This window comes from Bos grunniens, chromosome 15 (genome assembly GCF_055505025.1).
Source record: "Bos grunniens cultivar Pamir isolate PY7600 chromosome 15, Bosgru_T2T1.0, whole genome shotgun sequence".
NCBI classification, from domain to species: Eukaryota; Metazoa; Chordata; class Mammalia; order Artiodactyla; family Bovidae; genus Bos; species Bos grunniens.
In genome coordinates, this window is record NC_141179.1 from 42444256 (window position 1) to 42472060 (window position 27805).

At 39.6% G+C, this 27805-nt stretch overlaps 1 protein-coding gene and 1 long non-coding RNA gene across 2 annotated transcripts; one reads left to right on the forward strand and one right to left on the reverse strand.

Moving 5' to 3' along the window:
- Positions 1–743: 743 nt before the first annotated feature.
- CTR9 (CTR9 component of Paf1/RNA polymerase II complex) lies at positions 744–25764 on the reverse strand. Its single transcript, XM_086340040.1, has 25 exons — positions 25546–25764; positions 24120–24218; positions 22053–22292; positions 21413–21530; positions 20428–20517; positions 19314–19462; positions 18124–18231; positions 14708–14815; positions 14365–14601; positions 14059–14148; positions 13825–13953; positions 13531–13714; positions 11969–12057; positions 10930–11115; positions 10762–10849; positions 10475–10623; positions 8834–8950; positions 8549–8694; positions 6992–7063; positions 6331–6466; positions 6032–6178; positions 5516–5673; positions 4406–4502; positions 4084–4196; positions 744–1812 (listed from the first exon to the last, which is right to left on the reverse strand). Exons 1-25 carry the CDS (start codon positions 25588–25590, stop codon positions 1386–1388), a joined length of 3522 nt encoding a protein of 1173 aa, XP_086196166.1. The 5' UTR covers positions 25591–25764; the 3' UTR covers positions 744–1385.
- LOC147357739 (uncharacterized) lies at positions 25629–26500 on the forward strand. Its single transcript, XR_015142067.1, has 2 exons — positions 25629–26121; positions 26207–26500. It is a non-coding gene; the product is annotated as an uncharacterized LOC147357739 (long non-coding RNA).
- The last annotated feature ends 1305 nt before the right edge of the window (positions 26501–27805 follow it).

Genomic DNA, 27805 nt, shown 5'->3' on the forward strand with positions numbered 1-27805 from the left:
GAATATGTATATAATTTTTTAGATTCTTTTCCACTATAGTTACTACAAGATCTCAAATATAGTTCCCCATGCTATACAGCAAATCCTGGTTATATAGTAATGTGTATCTCTCTTAAATCTCATACTCCTAATTTATCCCTCCTCTCCTTTCCCCTTTGGTAACTGTTTTTTACGTCTATCAGTGTGTTTGTTTTGTAAACAAATTCCTATTACTTTTTAGATCCCACCTATAAGTGATAGTGTATATTTGTCTTTCTCTGATTTATTTCACTTAGTATGATAATCTCTAGGTCTGTCAACATTGCAGCAAGTGGCAATATTTTTTTATGGCTGAGTAGTATTCCATTATATATGCATTATACATACATCTTCTTTATTCATTCATCTGTTGATGGACACTCAGGTTGCTTCCATGTCTTGGCTTCCATAGTTTTTTTGTTTTTAATTTTTTGGCTGGGCCACACTACATGTGGGACCTTAGTTCCCCAACCAGACACTGAACCCACCCCTACTACATGAGAAGCCCAGAGACTTAACCAGTGGCCTGCCAAGAAAGTCCCTGTAAATAGCTTCTTGCATCTTTAAAAACACTCCAGAAATCTACAAAGAATTACAAAACTTTTGAGTAAACAGCCTTGTTTAATTCAGGTTCTTCCAAATATTTGCAGTTTACTGATACTAAATTTTCATATACAAATGTACTGCTCCCCCCCTCCCCAAATGACACAAAGTTTACACATAAAAATTGGTAAAAGAATTTTATTATGTGGCTTAGGTAGGTCTTTGCATTCTACTAACAGAAAAGCATTTTTCCACATCTTAGTCAACCTAACGATATATTTGTGGTTTTATCTACATGGCTGCAGTATTACCCTATCGAAGAAACCTTCCTTTCATTTGTACTTTGGTGCAATTATACAGTAGATACCTCTTTCTCCAGAAAATAAAAATATTCTTGATCTAAGCTTGAAATGGAAAAAGACAATAACACCAAGTTTCTCACACCACTTGGTAAAAGATTGTAATAGAAATCCAAACAGTGTACTGCTTAACATACAAAGATGACACGTGTGCCACTGTTGTAGGCACTCAAAACTCTGTAGGAATGCTTCAGCACGTGGGTTTATTTTTCTGGGGTTTTCACATGTAATAGGTGGAATTGTACCATAATGAAGAATAGTCACCTTTTGCTCAAGAGACTCAAATATTAGACTCTAGCACGGGAAATATCTCTTGCGGTCATAGTAATGTACGAATGGATAGGGAAAAAAATTGCCTTAGCAAAAATTTCACCACTGACCAAACACCTGAAATGTTTTTATCACAGCTTTCATATGTAAAAAAAAAGTTTCCTGCAGAGATGAAGCATATTCATGAAATAAAGCCTAGTCGCTATCATCTGAACCACGTTCTGAGCCCCTATCCGAGGCCTCGTTGTTGGATCCCTCGGGTTCAGATTCATTTCCGGAACCTGGGCCGGAGCCCTCATTGTCAGATGCTCTTTCGGAGTCGTGGTCCGACTCAGCACTCGGGGACGCGGGCCGGGAGTCCATCTCAGAGCCTGCGGAGCGGCTCCGCCCAGACTGCAGGGATTCGTTGTCCGACTGTTCGGAGCCTGAGGGCCTGCGCTTCCTGGCCGGCTGGTCGCTGTCCGAATCCTCATCGGAGTGGGATCTCCGGGACCGCCGGGGGCTGCCGGCCTCGCTGCCGGACTTGTTCTGGTTCTCGTCAGAGTCGCTCTCCGAGGAGGCACCCTTCTTCCGCCGCTCGCCCTCATCCGAGTCGCTGTTGCTGTGGCTGTTGCGGGGATGCCTGGCAAAGAGAAATGCTTGTTACAGGCCAGGTCTCCGGACGACAACACCTGACAATCGGGGGTTGCCCTTTTAAAAGAGAAGGGCAGAATATTCTGGACCTGATCGGTGTTTTTACTGTAATATTTCTTTGGTGTACTTTTTTTGCAAATGAGATGTTGTTCATAATAAAAAGGGGAGTACGTAGGCAAAAAGAATAAGGCACATTAGCTCTAAGACAGAATAAAAACAGTGAAGGATGACTCTCACTGGTCATACCAGGCACCTTTCATCAGAATGAAGCATTTCTCAATTTCACCTGTAAAATTATGTAAGGAAGGAATACATTTATCTTTATAAGCAAATCCATAGCAGCAGAGGTAAAACCTAGGACCTGACTTGGCTGCAGAGACTCTGGACATGAACCCTCTCCCAAGGGTTGGCCGAGTGGGGCTCCCCTGTCCCATCTGTGTAGGAGTCGGCCAAGGAGCCAAGTCACCATTCCTATTCTGGGATTTGCTTCTGCTCTGATGCCCTCTGACAGGACTAGACTTACTCTGCATAGGAAGCTGTGCTAAGGGGGTTCTGCTGCTTGCTTGTTTACTTTTGCCCAAGTTTCTCCTCTACATATCAGATGTTAAAGGAAAGGGACTAATGCTCGGGATGGTGGTGGCAAGGTAATCTTGGCTTCCTACAGGAACAAACGTTCCCTTAACCACTGTGACAGCTGCTACCTCCCCCCAATCCCCCACTGCACTGCGCTCACCAGGAGGGACATGCTTCTCCTCTGGCATATTCCTTGGTTTGGGTTTCCATGACAAATATACCAAGAAAGGAATATTAAATCCTACAGGGTCGGTCTAAGAAGGGTGATGGAGGTGAAACAGACTACTCTCCCCAGCAATGAAAACATCCCTGCAGACTGTAGAGAGGCTCTTTGTGCTTACATCTGAAAGAAATCTAGACACATATCATGTAACTCAGGTCACTCTGAAAGGATGTGAAGCATGGAGAAGAGGATGCTGGATATTCCTTCTGTATATACACCAAGTACCAGTGGGCCCCTTGAATCTAATTCACTCCGTTCCATCTGGCTAAAGAAGGAAACACTTCCTGAGGGTTTAACCATCATGCCTCTAATCAATGGACTAGGATAACATTGTGGGCAAGGACCAGTGGAAAAGCAATCCAAATCTGTGTCAACCACTGTCTTCAGAGAAAATGGGAACCAAACATCTTCACAGATGCTTTACCATACCAGGCTAGCCACCCCACCCCCGGCCGCAGACCCCTAGCCCCTTCAACATGCTAACCTCTCACTGCTGCTTCACCTCTAACCCACCAGGACTCCCTCTCTTGCTTTTATTTTAAAAACTTTTATTATTTATTGGTTTGGTTTTTTTTTTAGAAGTACAGGTGATTAGGACTCTTTATTCTTCTAAAAGACTTAAACAGCCTTTTACAAAATTTATCTCAGTAATTACCCTCACTACTTCAACTCCAGATTCATTGCTTGCTTGTCCCTGGCAAGCAATAAATGGAAAATATAAGTAATAACACTTTCCCCAGTATACTGTAGTTTTGGTTTATCTGTCATTCTCTACTGTTTCTAAAGCACAAATTCCTTTGGGCGGGGTCAATGTCTTTTTCCTCTGCATCTCCAGCACTTAGCACTCACTTCATAACATGGATGTTCAAATATCTGTTGGATGAATGAATGAAATGATGGCCATCAGTGAAATGATGGCTATCAGTGAAATGGCCATCAGAAGAACAAGGCGTAGTACGGTATTAAGAGTTCTAGTCTAGGAATCCAAATGTGGAGCTTCAGGGGCAAGTTCAGGACAAGTACAACAGAATACTGTTTGACCAAGTGGGCTGTAAGCTAAAGGAGTGCAGGATAAGCCCTCCACAGGCAGGTAGTGCTAAGTCATCCCTGCCTGACAAAGGACGGAATGGTCAAGAAAGTGCCTTTCTTCCTGTGACCAAGATCCAGCTACTCCTACTACTTTAAGCCAGTCAATGGCAGTGTAGCCAAATGATACATTTTGTGTAGGAGGATGTCATATAGAAAAATTCAACTAATATCCATGAAGAAAGAAGGTTTCAAAATAGGTTTCCTCCTGTAAGGGACAAATATTTGGTAGACAAAATGACAAGATCAGAATAAGGTGTGTGATAAGGTGTCTTCCAGTTCTAAGATTCTAAGAAACTACAGAGATGACATTCTGTCACAGTGACCACTCTCGGTTATCTTTCATTAGGAGAACACACCAAGCAAAAAATATCCTACCCTTCATCAGCAATTTTCAGTTTATCTTCATCAGACGAATCATCACTTGATGATATTATGGCTTTGGATTTTATTTTTCCCTTCATTGAAGGAGGCAGACGTTCTGGCTTGGGCTAAAGAAAGAACACACATAATAGATTAGTGAGGACTCTTCCGTTAGGATGTCATGTTAAATTGGGTTTGCACTGCAATGATACAATCAAACGGCAACCAACAAACTTCAAAAACAAGCGTCTGTGCTTGAAGACACTGCAGGAGAAGGATGTATCTAGCAGACATCTTTTATGCCTACCAGGGACAGAAAAACGTGTTGGACACTTACAGCCTTCTTCTTCTCTGCTCTTGGTGGACGGCGCTTTTTCGGTTTGGGGCCATTTTCTGTTTCATCATCATCAGATCCTTCATCTCCCTTCGGAGGTCTATAGTGAACACCAAAAGAACGTGTGTCAAGATTCACTCATATGCCTATAAAGCCCAAGACTTCTTCGCCATTCAAATAGTACGAGTCATTCTCAACGCCCTCCTCTACGGGTGCTGACTGCAACCAGACTGTGGGGCCACAACGTGCAGCCGCTGCACAAGGCTCAGCAGTCTGCCATACAGATAAATCATGGATTTATGCAGTCTGCTGACCACATGAGTCACTGCTGAGCCCTCTTAATGAACGTAAGATAAGCTCAGATCTTGCCCTGGGTGAGTGACAGAGGATGTGAGAAAAGATCCAGGCTCCAGACTCAGCATCCTCCCCCTCCTCTTCCTTCCTTCCCAACTACTCATCCTAGGTCTGCTAATATTCAGCCACAGCTTCAATTCCACAGGTCAGTGTGTCCGACTGAATCCCACAAGCAGAGTCAGCCTCGGTTTGGGAAGAACAGGCCTAGGTAATCCTGGAGGTTCCTGGACAGGGAAGCACCATGAGAGGAGTGGGAGAGTTCAAGGGCCCCTCCAGGTAAGAGGGGACAAGGCACCACTTGTCCTCACAGTGGATGGCATGGGAGGATGAAAAGCCCTTCTTTCAGCTAAATTCACATTTTACACATCCTGTAAAACTTGAAGTGAGCCATGACTCTCACCATTTTACAGAGAGAAACTGAGGTTTGGGGCTTTTGTAAGGTTATTAAGATAGACAGTTGGCACGGACCCACTAACTCTTCTCATTCTAAATTGCATAGGTTTTCCAATTAAGTGTTGCAATTTTATAGACATAAGAAAGGCAATTATGACTGACTCATAGCTCTCAGAAGGAAATTTGTAGTGTTTGGTAATTGGGGTCCATTTTAGGATTAAAGCAGGAAGCAGGAGCATGAAAGGTTTCTGTCTGGGTGCATCAAGAGATTACCAGGTGTTCCCAAATTCTAGCCCTAAGATTCAGAAGGTGAGAGGCGTTCCCCACTTTCATGAGGTGATTGAAAAGGTTTTCCCATGATGCTACCTTCTCCTCTTCTTCTTCTTTCTCTCGCCGCCCTCCTCTTCCTCGCCTTCCTGCTCACTACCACTGCCCTTCCTTCGCTTCTTCTTTTTGGAGACAGGCAGGTCCTCATCGGTGTCATCATTGACAAATTCATCGAACTCTCCTCCTTTCTTGGAACGCTGAAATCCAAAGAAGACCACAGTCAGTGCTTTCCTGGCTGGTAGAATATGGCTGTATGAAACAGGCCTCATGCCACCAGCCCTCCGAGTCACACTGAAGAGGTGCATGGTGAGGCCCATACTTTAAAACTGCTAATTGGGATGAATGTTTCTCACAGCAAAGACCATCAACTGCAAGGTTGCTACAAGATAAACTATACTAAAACTAACACTGAAGTGCATTTCTAAAGACTAGATACCATTTAAAGCATTCTCTGCGTTGAAGACTATCCTTTAGCAAAGGAGGAAGCCAAAGCATGACTAAATATTGAGTGCATTTAGTCAGTTAACTTCATTTCCAGCTGGAGTCACATCTTACCCGTCCACCACCACCACCTCTTTTCTTTTCTTTTGTTGCTTCAGTCTCTCCAGTAAACATAAGAATATTTTTGGTCTTTTCTACATACTGGGCCCGCTGTTCCAAAAGTTTCTTTTGCTCTTCTTTTTCTCTGAGACGTTTCTCTTCCTATGAGGAAAAAGGGTAGGGGAAAATCTCATCAAAATGTTCTTATGACCATAAAATCATGGCTATCATCAAAAGAACTTTTGATGAACTAACATACAAAGTGTATGTATGCCCACCTTTAATTCTAGTATCACCACAAACACAAGAAATACCTGTTCTTTGAGAAGTTTCTGCCTTAGCAGTTCTTTCTCTTGTTCTTGTTTGGCCCGCAGCTCCCTTTCTTCTTCGTCTTGTTTGCGTGCCCGAGCCACGTGGTATTGCGCCTGGCTCAGTAAGTCAGAGCATTGCCTAGAACGTTCCCAATTTCGAGAAATATGAATGTAGCTAGTATACTTTTTATTTAAAAACTCAGAGCATTTACATTATTTACACATATTTAAAAGTTTGAAGCAGGATCATAGAAGTCTTAATTAGCAAAATTAACTTAATTTCTCATAAGCCAATACTGTCAACTATTTTAAGTTTCCAAATCATAACTGTCTTCCCAAAGCACAGCTAAAAAGATTCCCAACAATATCTTCACATGTAACTCAGCATTGGGAATTGTGTCTTGATTCTGACTACATAACTGATGTTAGTGAAATCAGAAAAGTCTTTTCCCATATAATTTTAGGACTTAAACTAAATTAACTTTGGCATATTCCCCAAAAGAACCCTCAAGAAAAAGCCTTAGCCCAGGGTAGAACATCCCAGAGAGGAGTGTGAAAGACTGATGCCTAGAAGGTCAGAATCCCTCACTGCTGTGTCACTCTCCCAGCCCATATGGATATCACTACCTCACCCAAAGTCACCCTCCATAAACAGTAACATTACCTGGCTTCTGTAGCAGCGAGGGCCAAATCAAATCTCATTTTATCTCCCACTTTACTCAAGTAACTGAAATATCTAAATGGAATGAGAAAATAAAATACGTAAAAAAAAAATTAATGGAACAGACCCTTTAGATTAAAAACAGATTAAAAATCTGTTTTCAAAAAAAGTTTCAGAGAAGGCTTACATACTGACTGAAATTAATGAACACTTAATACTTAAATGTATTCACAAAGGGCTGTCATCTCAATAGGAAAAACACATATACAACTCACTTAAAAAGAACTCTCAACAACATACCACGCAATACCAGCAAGTTCATGAAGATAAAGTTATATTTAACATTATCAGTAAATTCACAAACAACCAAAAATCAATTCCAGCAACAAATATTTACTAAACACCAAGTTTACTAAATATGTCAGCATGGAGGTTAGGAGGCTTAAGCCATGAAAGCACATATAATTTATTAGCCAAGGCAAGAAATACTTAAAACAAGAACTCAAATAAGACTGGATAAAACCTGAAGAGATGTAAGATTTTAACTTTAACATACACTGAGTTACCAACTAAATACTATAAAGTTACATAAATTGCTGCTAAGTCGCTTCAGTCATGTCCGACTCTGTGCGACCCCATAGACGGCAGCCCACCAGGCTTCCCCGTCCCTGGGATTCTCCAGGCAAGAACACTGGAGTGGGTTGCCATTTCCTTCTCCAATGCATGAAAGTGAAAAGTCAAAGGGAAGTCGCTCAGTCATGTCCGACTCTTTGGGACCCCATGGACTGCAGCCTACCAGGCTCCTCTGTCCATGGGATTTGCCAGGCAAGAGTACTGGAGTGGGGTGTCACTGCCTTCTCCCCATACATAAATTGAGTTGAGCCAAATAAACTTATTCAGTTATTTAAGAGGAAAGGCCTTAATCTTAGCTCAAGGAAAACTCGTACCTCAAAGAAGACACTGGTATAACAGGTAAAAACAACATACTGCTACTGCTGCTAAGTCGCTTCAGTCATGTCGAACTCTGTGCGACCCCATAGACGGCAGCCCACCAGGCTTCCCCGTCCCTGGGATTCTCCAGGCAAGAACACTGGAGTGGGCTGCCATTTCCTTCACCAATGCATCAAAGTGAAAAGTTAAAGTGAAATCGCTCAGTCGTGTCCGACTCTTAGTGACCCCATGGACTGCAGCCTACCAGGGTCCTCCATCAATGGGATTTTCCAGGCAAGAGTACTGGAGTGGGGTGTCACTGCCTTCTCCAAAACAACATAAGTGGAGTCTAAAAGTTTCTAGTGTGTAAAATGCTGGGTCATATTACTCTCAGATTAATAAAAAATCTAGGGCAAGCCTGTAAAGCTAGCCAGTTATAGGGGTCGGACTATAGGATCCAATTCTAGCAGGATCCTGGCTATGGTTTGAAGTCACCTAGTGGCAGCTGTCTGCTTTGGTTTAAAAGTTGCCAGAATGATTCTACTAGAGAATGATTCTCCTTTGAGACATATGGGTTTAAAGAAACAAACAATTTCAAAGGTTGTTTGGAAAACAGGTACAAAATCTTACCTGTGTGCAAGCTCCAGTTCCTTCACAGCATTAAGTACTTCCTTCAGATTACTCTTTTCATCTTTCAGGACAGAGGTAGCTAATCTTTGTAGGACCAAGGCCACATTAAACATAAGAACTGTATCACTGGGTGCCACGTGTCTAGCCTATAAATAAAAACAAAGCAAATTTTTCATATGTTATAAAGACATGAAAAGAATTTTAGTTAGAGTATTAGGCATGTAAGCATGTGTAAAACAGAGTAAAAAATACAAACCAGCACAGAATTGAGTTCTCTTTTTTTACCTTCAGCAGGGTTTGTTTGCATTCCTGTAACTTGCCACATTTGAAGAGGGCCCGGGCCAAATATAGCACAACTTCTGTGTTCTGGTGCTTATAAAACTTTCTGAGGCAGTTTTCATACTACAAAAAGAGAAAAAGTTAATTAAAGCACAACAACAATTATATACTATTATTTTATAAGAAAATTTCAAGTGATTTTAAAGCTATGTGAAAAGCTTTAAATTAGCTTTAAACCATCTTCTGGATGGTTAATTTCAAAGACTAAATTGAGACTGATTCTTGACATTCACCAGCATACATTTTCACAACATAAAAACCTGATAAGAAAAATTACATAGTCGAAATAGTCTTTCCATTTGAAATGTGGACCAACACTGACAGGTGAAACAGATGGAAGGTCTTTTTGTATCTTTAGCAATACAATCTAGACAAGACTTAATGATGATTTATCAGAAGTCATACACCTGGCTCCTATGGGGCTCTACCACCTTTCTTTAGGGCTGGTGGAAGCTACTGGCAATCAATATGAGAAGCCTCACAGTTCTGGTTGTTAATCTCTTAGTAAAACTAATATAGCAATACTGGTATTAATTTTGCCACGAACAAGTCAGTTTCTGACCATGCAATGTCAGGAGTGTCGTAGGCAAGTTCTTCTCGGTGAAGACGGTTAGATGGTTTTTCCCTGATTATTCCTAGCAATTGATTTGCAGACCAAGAAGGCTGACCTCCAAAAATACAACCTCTGAGACTACCATATGCAATCAAGGTTCTGTAAGTCCTTGTGACAAGTTACCTTTCCAATAATACTACTACTACTCGTCCTTTTTAGAAAAAATGGTTAACTACTTCCCAGAGCCTGGACTGCTCATATCTTCTACCTTGGGTCAGAAACTTGTTTTTTTCTGGCCATAATAATTTCAATAAGAGCATTTTTCCTTTTTCACTAGGTATGCTAAAGATGCTCACTATGCTAAAGATGCTGGGCATGACTCTTTTACTTCAAGTAATCAACAAATATGAAAAGTATAACAAAAATCTCTAGCTATGAAAACTTATCCCCATGGAGGGAGTTTTTTCTTTTTAAATGTCTTTTAACCTTTCTGAAATGCAGTTCTCTCATCTGAGAAGGAAGAGGATAAAATGAGCAAATAATTGCTCAATCGTGCCTGACTCTTTGCGACCCCATGTACTATACAGGCCGTGGAATTCTCCAGGCCAGAATACTGGAGTGGGTAGCTGTTCCTTTCTCCAGGGGATCTTCCCAGCCCAGGGATCGAACCCAGGTCTCCTGCATTGCAGGAGGATTCTTTACCAGCTGAGCCACTAGGGAAGCCCAAATGAATAATAAATCCCACTATCTTCTGGCACTTACTGCTATGCTAGGCAAATTAGTGCCAAGTATTTTTCATTCTGGATCCACATAAAATTCTATGAGATTAAGGTTACACATATTTCTGTCTTATAGAGACATGCCTAAGACATGCAATTAATGGTGGAGCCAGGACTCACATCTCTGTCTGGACATCAAAGACTGGTCTTAACCTTATAAAATTATAAACCTCTAAACAGACGAGGCCAGAATGGTTAAGAAAACTGCTCAACGATGACCACAAAATAAAAATATTTTGAAAAATAAAACATTACCATCTGAACAGCGCTGATATATTGCTTTTGTTCCACGTAGATGTGTGCTAGGTTCAGCCACACATCACTGATATCTGCTGTTGCTTCTCTTACTTGGGCAAATACATCACGAGCTTCACGGAAATATCCTTTGTGGGCCAAAACAGCTCCTAAAGTTATAAAAAGGTTCACAGAATTAGAACTTCCTATTTGTAGCCAGAAAAAAAACTAGAGAGAAAATCTGATCTATAAACATCCTTCCAAAAGCATTTATTTCACAATTATGGATATCCAAATCTTATAATTACCTATGCCATTAGCAGCGTATAGATTCTTTGCATCATTTCTGAGTACTTGTTTGTAAATAGCCAGAGCACGATCCTGATGACGCTTTTCCTATAAAAAGATTATTAAAAAAATTCAAATAAGAATCAAGTAAGAATCAACTTTGTTTTAAAGAAATGAAAAGAGATTACCTTTTCTCTATCTCGGGTGGGCTGATGCAAAGTCTGAAGCCAGACGTTGCCAAGGGCCAGCATAGAATAAGTGTCACTCTGAGTAGCTGGTTGTTTTAATATCCTCTCAAATTTCTTCTGGCCTGGACCCCATTCTTGTTTTGCTAAATGAAGATTACCAATCAAAGACCAAGCATCTGGATGGTCCTAAAAACACATATAAAAAGAAGCAAGATCTGTAATTTGGATTCTTTCCACAATAGGTGATTCCTGGAGAGGTTTATAGGCTACGTTTACAACAGTGTTTTTCAAACTGAGAGCTGAGATGGATTAATGACTTGTAAAATCAATTTAGTGTTTAGTTATCAGCATAAGAAATGCAATAAAATGGAATACAGTAAAAATATCAATGTACTGTCTAGGACAATATGATTTTACAAATCATTATTAATTTATAAAACTTTGATCTCAAGTATAGGGATTACTAGTTAGAAAACCTGATCTCTTTGTTTGTATACACGTGTGTGTGTCCTAGGCTGTGACGTGAAATCTAATTCTCATTGTGGGCCACAATCCAAACATCTAGATGACTCTACACCCTTTGAAGTGAAGTGAAAATCGCTCAGTTCTATCTGACTCTGCAACCCCATGGGCTATACAGTCCGTGGAATTCTCCAGGCCAGAATACTGGAGTGGGTAGCTTTTCCCTTCTCCAGGGGATCTTCCCATCCCAGGAATTGAACACAGGTCTCCCTCATTGCAGGCGGATTCTTTACCAGCTGAGCCACAAGGGAAACCCAAGAATACTGGAGTGGGTAGCCTATCCCTTCTCCAGCGGATCTTCCCAACCTAGGAATCAAACCAGGATCTCCTGCATTGTAGGCTGATTCTTTACCAACTAAGCTCTCAGGGAAGCCCTTTAGTATCTTTAAAAAGTAAATGGGAAAAAAAAAGGGGAGGGAGATGCCAACCTAGACAGCCATTAGAAGAAAAAACTGATTTACTGAAAGAAAATGGTGAAGTAATTCTTTTTTCAAACCCAAGAGTTATTATTACCAACCTGATTAATCTGAAGAGCTTCCTTAAACCAATCTGAAGCCTCATAAAAGTTTCCTTTATCTCTAGCCATTGCTCCTAGGCGCAGATAGCCTGAAAATGCACAAGTTTTTATGTTTAAAATATTAGCTATAAAGTAGGATCATAATTTTAAAGTTGTACTTTTAAAATAATTGCTTTCAATTAACACATCACAGGTGAAAAAATATCAAGCAGTGATATAGCTAATTAAATATCTAATAAGTTAAAGTGCAACTTCAATACCATCAAACCTTCCTGTTTGAAATCTCAGATTCTCCCTTCTACTCCATTCCTCAAGCTGGTACTCTGGATCAAGTCATTATCTCAAGCTAAGTTATTTTAAAAGCTTGTCATCGTTTTGTTTCCAGTTTCTCTCTGATATACAGCACTGTGCTTGGCATATCACACAATAGTGAAAACACAGACTACTAAGGGATTATTAGTTAGAAAACCTGACCTCTAACTGTGTCTCTTTACCTTAAGTAATTTTAAAAGTGAAAGTGTTAGTCACCCAGTCCTATCCAACTCTTTGTGACCCCATGGACTGTAGCTAGCCAGGCTCCTCTGTCCATGGGATTCTCCAGGCAAGAATACTGGGGTGGATTGCCTTTCTTTCTTCAGGGGATCTTCCCTACCCAGGGACTGAACGCAGGACTCCTGCATTGCAGGCATATTCTTTACCATCTGAGCCACTAGGGAGTGCCACACAAATGTCAAATTGTTATTTGTTCCAGAAAATGTCACTCTCTCAAGAAACCAACAATGGTTTATAATTGCCTATCAACTCAGTTCAGATTAAGCCTGGAATTCAACTAAAATCTTATTTATTTTAAATCACTTTTTTATTCATAATAGTATGAATAAAAAATAGGGGTCAAGTTACTAGCCCTTGATTTGACCAGAGTCAAAACATCATAGCTTTAGGTTCTTTTAAGGGAAGTACAGCATATAAATGATTTTTAGTTAGAAACTTTCCAAATTTCACACTGTTCAGGTTGCAAAAACTCAAGGTAGGACATTTTTAGGAATAATTATTTACAGGAAAGGCCCTGTCCTTTATAACTATTAAAAACACTGTAAATCAAAACAGAACCCACCATAAAGATAAACCCATAACCAAATACGTCAAGGAGTTGTTAAAAGCCTAGTAGAGGTAGCTGACCCACTGAAGATGGACTAGTCTATAAAATATGGTCCCACTGGTTTTCAGTTGTTTCCTTCTGTTTCCAGGATAAATTTAAGTGAAGCTGCATTTTTTTTTTTAAGGCCACAAATTTGCTTTGAAGAAAAGGTATAACCTTTAGAACAGTTGTTTTGTTTTTTCAATAGTTTTTTTTTTTTTGGCTGCACTGTGTGGCTTACAGGATCTTAGTTCCCAGAACAGGGAGTTAATTTCCAGTGGAAGCAAGAAATCCTAACCACTGGACCACTAGGAAATTCCCTAAAACTGTTTATTATTAGTTCCAAGAAAGATTTTTTCCAGGCTAAATTTTTGCTGCTGTTGTGAGCATTTAATACATAAAAAATAAAGTTTAAAATTCTTACAGTCAACATAATTAGGATGTTCCCGTAAGATGTTTTTATATAGTTTTTCAGCTTCATGGAATTCACACATCGCTTCATACAGCCTGGCTAAATTGTATGACGTTGTAACAGAAATGGCGTTATAATAATGTTCATCATGCTCGGCTTCTGCCTTTGCACGATCCAAAGATGCCAAAAAGTATTTCTAGGAGAAAGAAAAGAAAATTACATTGTGAAAAGACTTGGTTGACACATCTAAAAAAGCATGCACTGAACTTGATAGTTCAAAAGAAGGAACTAGTCCTTCGTTCCTACCTTTGCCTCACCCAGATTTCCAAGTCTGAAATGAAGGGCACCCACGTTATTCAGAATCTCTGGGGGGACATCAGCCTGCACTTTCTCCTGAAGGATGCGTGTTGCTGTTCCGTAGGCTGACAGGGCACCCTGTATTTTCATGGTGGACAGAATAAGGTGTAAGTGAAAAAGAGAGAAGCACTATACCAGGCTTACCAAAAACACATTAGGTAGATGAAAAATGTGATCAAATACCTGTATATCAGTCTGTTCTAAGATCTGTGCCAACTCAATCCAAGCTTCAACATCATCAGGATACTGTTCTGTGACCTTCTTCAAATGGCCCTGGGATAAAAAGAGATCATTAAGCTAAGGCATTCCAACTCTAGGCTATGAAAGTAAAATGTGGTAACTACTCTACCCTGTTTAATGTCAGTTGTTATTTCAACTGGAACAAACTCAGCTATCAAAACCGAGTCCAATGTATTTCTATAAGCAATAACAAGAAATGAGCATCTAGGGATAGCTACCAGAAAATAACTAAGATTTTTAAAAGCGTACCTTGGCAATATCTCTTTTTTCTTGGTCTTCTGAAGCAGCATATAGAGAGCCAAGAATTTTCATAGTTTCATAATTATTAGGATAAGCTTTCAAAACTTTCTCAAAGCACTGAGATGCATTCTCTTTGTCACCTCGATAAATGTACATTTGTCCCAAACCAAAAAAAGGCAGCACAAAAGAGGATGAGGCAAACTGTGTAGCTTGATAGTAGTACTGGAAAGCTTGGTCATAATCTTCCTAAAAAATGAAAATAAAACAAGACCAATAATACATATAACAGTTTTTAAAAGACTTGGAAAACCATTAAAGAATTAAGATACTCCAGAGTGTAAAATTAACTTACCTGGACATGGAATGATCTAGCCAACTGATAGCAACTTTCTGCTTGCATGGCCTCCACTTCTGTATTATGGAATGCATGGAGAGCCAAGTGCTGGACTTTACTGTAATCCTGAACAAGGAAGACCCAAAAATCAATGGGTAAGCTCCAACAACTCTACTGGTCTCAGTCATAGGGTTCCTCAAATTTCACTTTAAAAATTTGTTAACTGAATTAACAATAACAGCACTGTACCCATATTTACAAATCACTCTCCTTATTCCCCTTGCTGATAAACTTAGGGAAGATTGGAACTAACATTTGTATAGTACTTAACATTTGCTCAGTATGTCTATTACTTCATTTAATCTCCACAATAATCCTTTGAAGCATCAGGCCTATTTTTGTGATGAGAAAACCCAAGAGAAGTTAAGTCCCTTATTAACAGTAATGGGAGCAGTTACAATTTAATAAGAACTATTATATCCAAGGGTTTCTCTTGTGGCTCAAATGGTAATCTGCTTGCAGTGTGGGAGACCCAGGTTTGATCCCTGGGTTGGGAAGATCCCTCGGAGAAGGAAATGGCAATCCACTCCAGTATCCTTGCCTAGAGAATTCCATGGACAGAGGAGCCTGGTGAGATACAGTCTATAGGGTTGTAAAAAATCAGACACAACTAAGCGACTACACTTTCACTATATCCATAGTACTCTGCTGCTGCTGCTAAGTCGCTTCAGTCGTGTCCGACTCTGTGAGACCCCATAGATGGCAGCCCACCAGGCTCTGCCGTCCCTGGGATTCTCCAGGCAGGAACACCGGAGTGGGTTGCCAGTTCCTTCTCCAGTGCATGAAAGTGAAAAGTAAAAGTGAAGTCACTCAGTCGTGTCTGACTCTTCGCGACCCCATGGACTGAAGCTTACCAGGCTCCGCTGTCCATGGGATTTTCCAGGCAAGAGTACTGGAGTGGGTTGCCACTGCCTTCTCCAAAGTACTCTGCTAGGTATACTTATATTAGTTCTAAGCTTAATCAACCTTCCCTGCAAAGTATGTCATTATTACCATTTTATTGATGGGAAAACAGAAACTTAAGTATTAAGTTTGTTATCCAAAGTGAAAAGCTAGAACTCAGTTTACTTTCTTCCCCACTCCAAGGATATGTTCTGCCACATGAAGGTAACAGTGCCTGGACCTGCATTCAACTCTATTTGAATGCATGGGTCATGACCTTTCTACTAGATTTGACTTTCCTTTTGATTATTCTGCCAAGTGTCTCAGAGTTTATACATCAGGGGTAGAAACAATGTTTCAGTTTTAATAGGAAATGTGTTTTATTCATCTGACCAGAAATCTGGTCTGATGTAAAGTTTTTGACATTTTTAAAATATTATAAATAATAATGGGATTGCAGCTTTTAACACGGACTGTTTCCCATTAGGTAAGTATGTAATGTGGATATTACATTTAACAACCCTAACTACCACCCCTCAAATCCTATAAAGTAGGTATTATTACTGTTTTACAAGTGAAGCAATTAAGGTTTAGGGAAATCAGTATATTGGCCCAAAGCCAAAGAACTATATATAATGGTGATGCCAGAATCTGAACTAAGTGATTCAAACTCCACAGTTTTAATTACATGATACAGCCTTTAGCTAAATTTACATCTTGTTCACTGGAATGAGGGTTTGGAAATAGCCTGTGTACCTTCTAGAGTTGTTTTAATGACAAACTGAGAAAACACATATAAACATGCTCTGTAAACCTTACAGACATATTCAGTGCAAGAGGACCTCATGACACCTGGCACAGCACTGATCATAGATCAGGTATTCAGTAACACTCAAATAGACTCCCTTGATTTACATATTTCACCTAGGTAATCTTTAAGGTTCTGAAATACGAATTGTGCTCAGTAGAAGCAAGTCTGTATCTTCAGCAGTGCAAGGGTGACTAGCATTGAAAATTAAAAATGCATTATTCTCATTTGGTTCAAGGAAGCTGTCCTAACATTTGTAAGCACTGACTACTAGATATGCACTCAAATATTTAGAATCATTAGTCCTCTGTTTTTTGTTGTTTTTTTCCCCAATAAAAACCAATCTAACTTGCTGCTAAGTCACTTCAGTCGTGTCCAACTCTGTGCGACCCCATAGACAGCAGCCCATCAAGCTCCCCCGTCCCTGGGCTTCTCCAGGCAAGAACACTGGAGTGGGTTGCCATTTACTTCTCCAATGCATGAAAGTGAAAAGTGAAAGTGAAGTCGCTCAGTCGTGTCCGACTCTTTGCGACCTCATGGACTGCAGCCTACCAGGCTCCTCCATCCATGGGATTCTCCAGGCAAAAGTACTGGAGTGGGGTGCCATTGCCTTCTTGTGCTAATGTTTTATCTTAAAACAGTAACACTTCATTTACTTTTAAAATACATTTCCATCTTCTCCCTAAGTAGTTGCCTTTTAGTACTGTAATAGTTATAGCATAAAGTTTAATTAATAATTCAGTATGAAAGGGGAGTATGCTTCTATAGCCAGGGAGAAGAAAGCACCATGGTTAACAGCTGTGTGACCTCAGGGTATTAACTCTGCTTCCATGATTCATCCACAAAATTAAGAAAATATTACCTACCTCAGAGGATTGTTTTGAATATTACATAAATTCATGGCATGCACTTTTAACAGTACTTGGCATTTAGTAAGGATAGAATGCATACCAATAGCAACAATAACAGCAATATAGCATCTATTACTAATAAGGATCGATGTAGTTTTGTGAACTTTTACTTAAACTGCTATTTAATTAAAAGTTCTTGGTATAATTTAGTACCTAGTTGCAAAATGATTAAACTCATGCTTACCAACTATATAAAAGCTTTTCTAGTATTTGAGAAATCTAGAATGCCATTGTTCTACAGAATTAGTGGCAACTTTAAAAATGACATCATGATCAACATACAAAAATAAACAAGCAAAAAACTAAGACTATTTCATAGAGCTGTGCCTCTCTTCTTTCAGCTACCTAGTGATCGTCTTCTAAAAACGTAACTCAAGAGCGTTTTCCTTCTTGGTGGTAAACACTTTTCTTAACCACTTAATCATTTCCTCTTTCATTTCTCTGCCACAGCAGGGTAGAGACCTTTATTTTTACATTTACATTTGTTAACATGTCTGGGTTTTCTATGAAACTCAACTCCTTGAGTGTGAAAACTGTCTTACTGAACTTCACACCTCCATCACAATATTGGGTATGGTATACAGGGTCAATAATTATTAAATGATTGAATGAACAAACAGACATACCTAGATACTAATACAAACTCTAACTTGAAAAAACCTCTCTTGATTAAAATTTCTTTTGAAGTTAAAAAGATAAAGTGTCAACTACAGTGCAGAAAAGCAAAGATAAGGATTTAACATTAAACAACTTTAATAAATGATTTCTCCTACCTTTTTAAAGAAAAAGTGATTTGCTAAGTGGTTTAATACCATAGGGTTGCTAGGATCAATTGTATAGGCTCTGGAAAGAAGCTGGACACCATTTTTGATGGAATCAGCCTAAAAGAAACACAGTGATGGCAGGGATGAGTGAAACATTACTTAAATAGCACTTTTTCAAAGTTTCCTTTCTAGTCTGAAGAAATAAGATTATACAAATCTAAGTTCAGATACCAAAATATCGTTCTTTTTAACTTTCTCACCAGCAATAACAAGTTTCAAACTGTGATGGTGGGATTATAAATTGGCACAGCCACTAGGAAAACAGCATGAAGGTTTCTCAAAAAACTAAAAATAGAACCACCATACTACCCAACAATTCCACTCCTGGGTACACAGCTCAAAAACCAAAATATTAACTGGAAACACTACCTCAAAATACACGGCACCATTACTTATAATTGCCAGGATATATAACCTAAGTGTCCATCAACAGACGAATGGATAAAGATGTGATACACACACATATACATACAATGGAATACAACACAGCCATAAAAAAGAATAAAATTTTGCCATTTGTAACAACATGGATGGACTTGGAAGGCATTATGTTAAGTGAAATAAGTCACAGAACGAAAAATGCTGTATGAATCTAAAAAATACAACAAACTAGTGAATACAACAAAAAAGAAGCATACTCACAGATATAGAGAACAAACTACTGATTACCAGTTGGGGAGGGGAGGGACAATATAGGGGTTGGGAAGTGGGAGGCATAAACTATCAAGGTGTAAGAAAGGTTCAAGGATGTAATGTACAACATGAAGAATATAGCCAAGATTCTGTAATAACGCAAATGGAAAGTAATCTTTAAAAACTATAAAAATTAAAGGAAAAATAATAGAAATAAATTCAAATAGTGAGTTAAACTTTCAGAATTTAGCTTTCTTAACAGACTTAACTGCAGAAACACTGCCACTGGAAAGCATTTCCTGCCCTTTGAAATTGGTTGAATGTAATAAATATACCTGATATCACTGTCTTAAACAATTTACTGCTAATCCCCAAGGCAAATAATAGAAAAGACTCCATAAGATTGCATTTTTCAACAGTTCTGTTGAGATATAATTCAATATATAATTTAATACTATTCACCTGACAAAACGGTCAGAAACTAAACAGTTTTTTTAATCACACACCTCTTTATTATTGAGTTCTAGAACAGCCAGTCCCACCAATGCTCCTACGCACTTGGAATTGAGTTCCAGGGCTCTGCTGAATGCCAGACGAGCTTTCTCCAGTTTGTTAAGTTTCACAAAGCAATGGCCCATTCCTAAACGAACTTCCGCTACAAAAATAAAATCAAGTTATTTAGTCTGTCAAACTAAGGCATTCTTGGGTTCAAATTTTTTTAAATGCTTAAACACTATTTATAAGTTGCAAAATCCCAGAATTAACCTCAATATAATCCCACTATAAAATTTTTGGGTATATCACAATCTTGGCTTCACTGGAGGTCAGAAAAATAATGTTATTTTTCTTATCTTCCAATATGCCTGGCTATACTGTACCTTCAAGATCTAATTTTTAAAGAGCAATTTTTTAAACAGAGAGCTTCATTATAGGCTTAAATAAAGTGACTGGCTACATGCACATCTACAGAACTAAGCTTATAAATGCTTCCCAATTTCAAAGCCGTGCCAAAAGTCAACCATGTTCTTATCAAAGGCCAACCTCTCCAGTGCTCATTAGATGTTACCCCTTCTCATCTAAGGTCACTGCACCAGCAACCCTCCCCTTTTTCCTGCATCATCAAAATTTCCCTCTCAACTAGATCATTCTCATCCATACACACTCCTATCCTAAAAAATCCTCTCTTGATTCCATTTCTCTTTCCAGTGTCTCTTCATTCCTACTTTCCTTAGAAAGTCAAGCTCATTAGACTCTATACTTGCTGCCTCCAATTCCTTTCCTTCCCTTTTCTCTTTGGACTCCACTCCGATGAGTATCTCACCTCTACCATTCCAATAGAACTGCTTTTATCAAGGTTACTAATGATTTGTACGTTGCCAGATCCAATGAGCAACTTTCATTCCCTATTTTACTTGGCCTAACAGAATTTGACACAGTCTGACACCCTGTCCTTCTGGAAACACTTAACATTTAATTTCAAAATTTGCTAAATGAATGTGATTTTGCAAAGGAAAAAAGTATAGGGCAAATACTAAGAACTACTTCTGTTCAGCCTTTGAATCAAATATCAGTATTTTAAGTTGGATCATATACAGCTTAGACTTGAAGTTTTTCTCTTACCTGGACAACCTGGGTTAGTCCGCAAGGCTTTCTTATAGTAAGCTAGAGCGCCTCTGTAATCCTTCTTGTTAAACGAAATGCAAGCTTTACCTGTAATGATTTTTAAAAATAAACATGCACTTATTAAAGAACTCAAGTGTTATATACTCTCCACTAACTCACCTAGATCGAATATATCTCCCAGTAAAAAACGGTCAAAAATAGTAAAAACAATTTCATATTTAAACTTGCTTTCCATAAGGATGTATTAATCTATGTCTATAAATAGAACAGTCCTATATTTATGTGAAATGTTATAAAACAAAAATTAGCTTAGAGCTGTCCAAATAGGTTGTTTACTGATTCTCTAGAAGTAGATTACAAATTATGCTTAACTGGTATATATTTTATTTCTGTAATTTCAACAGAAATGATGATCTACTGCAATAAGTTTTTTCATTTTTGTTTTTTTGGCCACACTGGGTGGCCCTGAACCCAGGTCCTTGGCCATGAAAGCATGAAGTCCCAACCAATGGACCACCAGGGAACTCCCTATAAGAGTTTCTTTGTTTTTTAAAATGTTATTTATTTTTAGCTGCACTGGGTCTTTGTTACTGCATGCAGGCTCTCTTCTAGTTGCAGTGAATGGGAGCTCCTTTATATGGTGCATGGGCTTCTCACTTGGGTGGAGTCTCTTGTTGTGGAGCACAGGCTCTAAAGCACTCGGGCTCAGTAGTTGAGGTACATGGGCTTAGTTGCTCCATGGCATGTGGAATCTTCCCGGACCAGGGATTGAACCCATGCTGCCTGCACTGGCAGGTGGATTCTTAACCACTGGACCACCAGGAAAGTCTCCTCCCCACCCCACAAGGGTTTTATTTTTACTAAGGTAAAGCTCTTCTACTTTGCTGCCCAGCCGAGTTACTAAGGAGCTATCAACAAAGAGATGTATTTTAGGCACATGCTGAAAAATAGATTCCTAAGATGGTTGCTGAAAATGACTTACCAAGCAGTGCTGGAATATTATTTGGAGACTGGTTGAGTACAAAATGAAACTGTGCATCAGCTTGATCCATTTTGTCACCTTCAAGAAGGCAGAAGCAGGCTCTTCCCAACAAATGGTTCTGAAAAAGTAACGTACCATTTTACACTTGACTCTACCCAGGACTAACCATGATAAGACAAATGTGTAATATGAAAATCAAAACCATACAGGAGAGCAGTCAAGCATCACACAAATTCCTCTATCACTATAGTGTGTTTAAACCATCAGTAATCACAAATTGAGAAATCTGAATCACAAATTGAGAAATTATCCCAAAATGCAAGCTGTCTGTGCCAGGAAAAATGACAAAAAGAAAAGTTCAAACTCCTTAAAATACATAAAATACATTTGAAATTCACCTGAGGATGTTAGAGTTACCAACTCAACATGTTTATAAATTTCTATGCTAAATCTGCCCATATTAATTCAACAGTATAAGAAATTTCTATTTTAATAAGGAACGCTTCTCCTTTTTTACTGTTCTTATCAACCATACAAAAAAAAGTTTTTTCAGAAACTCTGTTGCCTATTACACACATTTTACTTTCATGTGGCAATTTTTTCCTCTTTCATAAATTCAAAGAAATCTGACTTAATTTACCTGATCATACATAATAATTTTATCTGCCATTGTATACAATAGGGTTGCCTGTGTAATAAGATCCTTCTTGTTGTCCTTATTCTTTTCCTTACGAGCCTGTTGAACATAATAGGCCGCCAATGTATCCAAGCAAGTCATCTGGTCTTTTTCATGGTCTCTGTAATCCAAATTGCCATCTATACGTGCTGCTTCCAACAACTTGACAAACTCTTCTGTTTTCCCTTGCTTGTAGTATTCCAGCTATAAGGCAAATAATTAAGTTAGAGTTATTGTATGTCCATACAAAACACTGTACACAAATGTTTACGGAGGTTTTATGTGTAATAGGGCCCAACTGGAAACAACCAAACTGTTGATGAAAAGGTGAATGGGCATGGTCTATCTGTACAATGGCTACTGCTCAGCAGTAAAAAGGAGCTACTGGATATATGCAACTACGTGAATACATCTCAAACTAATCTTCTGCGACAAAAAGCTGATCAGGGGTTGCCTGGGCACTATTTTGCTTTCATATGGCATTTTTTTCCACTTTCATAAATTCAAAGAAATCTGACTTAATTTACCTGATCATACATAATAATATTAATAAGTGCCTGGACACTATGGGAGGGTGGGGAAGGGAGAGTTGGGGGGAAAGTTTCAGGGGTGATGGATATATGTATTATTTTAAATATGATGATCATTTCACAGGTGTATATATGTGCTAAAACTTCTCAAATGTCTGTGTTGTATTCAGTAGCTCAGTCATGTCTGCAGTTTACTACAGTGAATTATATCTAACCAAGTTGCTTAAAAAATTAAAATCATTACAAATGTTTCCATCTCCTTACTCAGTAATAATTAACTGATTTCAAAGTAAATCAGAGCCAAAGAGAGAAAGAAATAGTGAGAGGTATAAAGAATTCCAAACAAAAAACTTGGGTTCTAGTTCTAGATCCACCAAAAATTATCTATGACTTTGCGCCTGTTGAATAACTTCTGTGGATATTTGTTTCATTTGTTAATATTATAAGGAATATCCATCATTAGCCCCTTACTTTGGGCCACAAACAATGCCAGGAGTTTCATAGACATTATCTCTAATCTGTACAACTATCTTTTAATTCAGTGTTAACAACCCCCTATTTTAGATAAGGAAATAGGCTCAGAAGATAGATCATTTGTTGAAGGTCACGGAATTAGTTAGCAGCTGAGTTGGAGTTTAAACAAAGGCCTTTCTAATCCCAAAGCCTACATTCTTTCTTGTTTTAACAACCTGTAGCCCACAATGATTCATAAATTTATCTTACTACAGGTGTCATGCTAACCCTGCAAGACTCCAATTTTCATATAAGTGCTGTGAAAGGAGGCATTTGTACTAAAAAAAAAACTTAAGTTCCCTTCTGGTTTTAAAAAAATGAGTGACAAGCATTAATGGCCTGTTCTCTAAAGACTGAGAAAATTTAGCACTTAAGTCAGGAAGGCACTGCTTGTCACTGATAGTACCTCTCTGTAAATCCATGCCTAAGAAACTCAAGAGTTAGGCTTGAGCACTGGACACAAACCTAATTCCAGATCTATTTCTCTGACTATTCAAGATAACATTAGATGCCTTGTTTATATCCTTACATGAAAAGTGACCTGTGGCAAACTTGCTTAGGAATAATGATTAAAGTATTCACTGTATTTCACTACTATAATCATTTCCTATAATGTTCCCACAAAAAAGAAACATAATCATGCAGCTAGTACTGAGGAGGGTAGAGGGTGCTGGATTGTTTACATCGTGGCACCTTGTTTTTTCTCAGTTTATCCACAAATCATAAGCCAGTCCTCACTGAATAACCACTAAATAATCAAATGTTCAATACTGAGTACTATTTGGCTTAAGTGAATTTTGCTTTTACCAACATATTCTAATTTACCAGAGGCCAGCAGACCACTTAGGAAACTGGACTATAATATAATTAACTTCCACATACACGGTACTGTCATTCACCCAAGCTGGCTATTACTGTATCTGAAAACAGAAACCACATATTTTTTTCCAGTCGACATATAAAAAGTATTTGTTACACGAATACTCACCGCCAAAGCAATCCATATGTGCAGTTGTGTGTGTTCCTGTTTCAGAATACTAATAACTTCATCTCCCTCCGGTAACTGATCAAAATCAAGTTCAATGACCTAAAATACAAAATGTAGGTTTTAACTCTTATTTTTCTTTTTTTTTTTTGGCCATGCCACCACAGCATGTGGGATCTTATATCCCAACCAGGGACCGAACTTGTGCCCTCTGCAGTGGAAACGCAGGGTCTTAACCACGGGGTGCCAGGGAAGTTCCTGTTTCTCTTTTTGAAATTCATGTGTCTCCTCGGACTGCTCTTTTCCCAGAGATTAATCAGGCTGGTTATACGTAGAATTTTTTTTTTTTTAATACATAGGATTTGTGTTCACTTTCTGTAAGGCTAAAACAAGTATATGTTAAGAAATGTTTAAGGAGCATATGCCAAATACATTATATGGAATAGTAAAGTAAAAGCATAGCAAAAAAATCCTGCTAGCTGTCTTCAAATCCCTAGAATTATAAAAAGCTTTGAAAAAAATGAAATGGAACTCTGCTTAATGCATAATGCAGGTAAAGTGTAGATAAGCACCCCAGACACTCTGATGTCATTGGTCTGACAAGAAGCACAATCCTAGAAGCAAGGCAACCGTGAGTTGCCACTGCACACATTCTTCATGGAGGCAGCATTTGTGTCATACACACTCCTGACTGTGGCACAAAAATAACAGTAGAAAAATTTTCTAGAATTAGATCGTGGTGGTGGTTACACTGCTTTGTGACTATTACTAAAACCACTGTATTTTATGGTAAGTGAAACACATCTCAATATTGTACCTCAATCAAACAAACAAATAAGAATATGAGATAGCCAATAAGACAACAGCAATTCTGAGAGCTTTACTCAGACAAGCTATTGGCCATCCATAAAAGACGAGACAAGGGAGAGGGGGGCAATTCTATCAGCACACAGCAGCGGCTTGGGGTCTCTATTTCGCTGAAAGAGCCTTGTGCAGCGACACTCGAGTTTCTAAGGGAGGAAGGGCGACATCCTACATATTCCCGGGGAGAGATACTTAGTTTGAGCAGCAGAGAGAACACAGTGACATCAGTGTCCACCTCTGTGGTCTGTGAGGTGCCTAACATTTGATCAAGCACACTCACACTCCCGCGCCTCTGAACTAGGAAGAGCAGAGTACTGTCAAATACGAGCAGGTTGGGGGGGAACTTTCAAGAACTCCTTCTCGGGGTGGCCTCAAGGTTTCGGGGACCTGATGCTCCCAGCCTGGGAGGGTGCCGGGGCTGGGGAAGGAAGTGGTCGGAGCTTCGGTAGGGGAGTTCGATCTGGGAGAGACAGTGCTCTTACTTCGGAAGCGAAGTCGGGAGAAAGGGGGAGGGGGAGATCGTCCAAGTTCACGGCCCCCACCCTCCCCCATGCTCGACACTTACCTCGTCAGTGTCCCGAAGGGGAATCTCAATAGAGCCCCGCGACATGGTGAAATCAGAAGGAGAGCGGGCGTCGGGCCCCGCCTGTCCACAGCCGGTACTCCTGGCTTACAGCTCGTCCGGAGACGAGCGGCGGCTCGGGCTCCAGTTGTGACTGCAGCCCCGCAGCGCCGCCGGAGCTTCGGCTTCTCCTTCCCGTCAGCCGCTCAAACAACGAACAGCAGACGGCGACCGGCGACTTCCGGCAGCCCCGCCCCCTGCCCCGGAAACTCTCCCCGCGGGAGGGCCTGTCCGTTGGGAACGCTCCTCCTGTGGTTCAGGTTCCCCGATTTTAAAGGCGGGTTCGGAAGATTCGTAGCCCCACCTCGCCGAGGGCCTGAGGCTATTGAACCTGAAGCCGCCCAGGAGCGGGGATAAATAGGTGGAGGGCGTATCCGCCCCGCCCACCTTGGGGGCGAATGAGGCTCGGATTCGGGGCCTGGCCGCTGACTGACGTGTGTGAAGTGAAGTGAAGTGAAGTGAAAAGTCGCTCCGTAGTGTCCGACTCTGCCAGGCTTCTCTGTTCATGGGATTCTCCAGGCAAGAATACTGGAGTGGGTTGCCATTTCCTTCTCCAGGGGATCTTCCTGACCCAGGGATCGAACCCAAGTCTCTTGCATTGCAGGCAGACTCTTTACTGACTGAGCTACAAGGGAAGCCCTTGTCGCCCGTGACTGGCATGGGAATTCTGGCCAATTATAGCCATCCTTTCCTGAGCCCGATTCCGCCCCCGAGCCCCGGATTTATCCTCTTCCAGGTGGGCCTGGCCAGTTTCATTTTCTACTCTAGGTTACCATGAATGAGACAGTCGGTTCATTCCTTAACGCAAATTGGTGGTTCAGTTAGCAGCTACTTTTCGTTCGTCATATCTGTGCTACCTTTGTGACGAGCTTAAATAGAAACGTTGCAGTGAATTCCGTAATCATTGTGCTAGTTCATGTATTTTGTGTGGGTTTTGTTTGGGGTTTTGGGGGGTGGGGGGTCTTTGAAGCATATGAGAATCTGCTAGATTTGTGATTTTTAATAAAATTGTTGAAGAATTGGATTAAATTTGTAATCAACGTTTTGATTATAGAATTTGACTAAGGACATTTTAATTAGTGTTTACATTAAATTATAGAATGTGATTAGATTAGCTTGTAATCACTGTTTTGAGTGAACAAGAAAAGAAACTGATTAAATAGATTTGTAACACCGTCAATTTTACCTAGTGCCTCTTATGTGTATGGGCTTCATCTCCACAACCTCCATTCTAGACCAAACCAATAGCCTCACTTTCCTGGAATAAATTCCTGTTTTATCCAGTATGTCATCCACTCTTGATCCCAAACTCCAATCCAGCTTCAGCATGTTACACATCTATCTTTAAAAAAAAAAATACTAGTTTGATAATTGCATTTCCTCCCACCTCCCTCAAAACCTTTAAGTGGAAACTTCATTAAATTTATGTTTTGATTAGTTGTCCAATATAGACATAATACTGGGTATGTACGTAATTTAAATTTTTCCGCTGCTGCTGCTGCTAAGTCGCTTCAGTCGTGTCCGACTCCGTGTGACCCCATAGACGGCAGCCAACCAGGCTCCCCCGTCCCTGGGATTCTCCAGGCAAGAACACTGGAGTGGGTTGCCATTTCCTTCTCCAATGCATAAAAGTGAAAAATAAAAGTGAAGTCGCTCAGTCATGTCCGACTCAGCGACCCCATTGACTGCGGCCTACCAGGCTCCTCCGTCCATGGGATTTTCCAGGCAAGAGTACTGGAGTGGTGTGCCATTGCCTTCTCCGTAAATTTTTCTAGTAACCACATTAAATAAATAAAAAGAAGTAGATGAAATTAGTTTAATAATATTGTTTTACCCAATATATAAAAAATATAGCTTCAATGTATAATCAATATAAAATTGAGATAGTTCACATTATTTTTCATAGTAAGTCTTGTAAATGCAGTATGTATTTTACACTTATATACTTAATTCAGTTGCTTAATTTTAATTGGAACTATTGGACCTGTACTTAAATTTCATAAAATTTGGCATTGAAAAGAAAATAGATCCAGGGAATTCCATGGCAGTCCAGTGGTTAAGACTTGATGTTTTCTTTGCTGGGGCCCTGATTCAATCTCTGGTCAGAGAACTAAGATCCTGCAAGCCCCACAGCACAGCCAAAAAAAAAAAAATGATCCACATACTTGAATTTTCCAAACAAATTTATAAGTTTTCCAGTAAC

Excerpts from the sequence above, each read along its gene's own strand:
- CTR9 (XM_086340040.1), bottom strand. The coding sequence starts at position 25,590 with ATGTCGCGGGGCTCTATTGAGATTCCCCTTCGGGACACTGACGAG. Across the intron at positions 24,219-25,545 it reads CCCTTCGGGACACTGACGAG|GTCATTGAACTTGATTTTGA; the intron begins GTAAGTGTCGAG and ends TTTGTATTTTAG. Across the intron at positions 4,503-5,515 it reads AAGAAGAAGAAGAGGAGAAG|ACCTCCGAAGGGAGATGAAG; the intron begins GTAGCATCATGG and ends TGTTCACTATAG.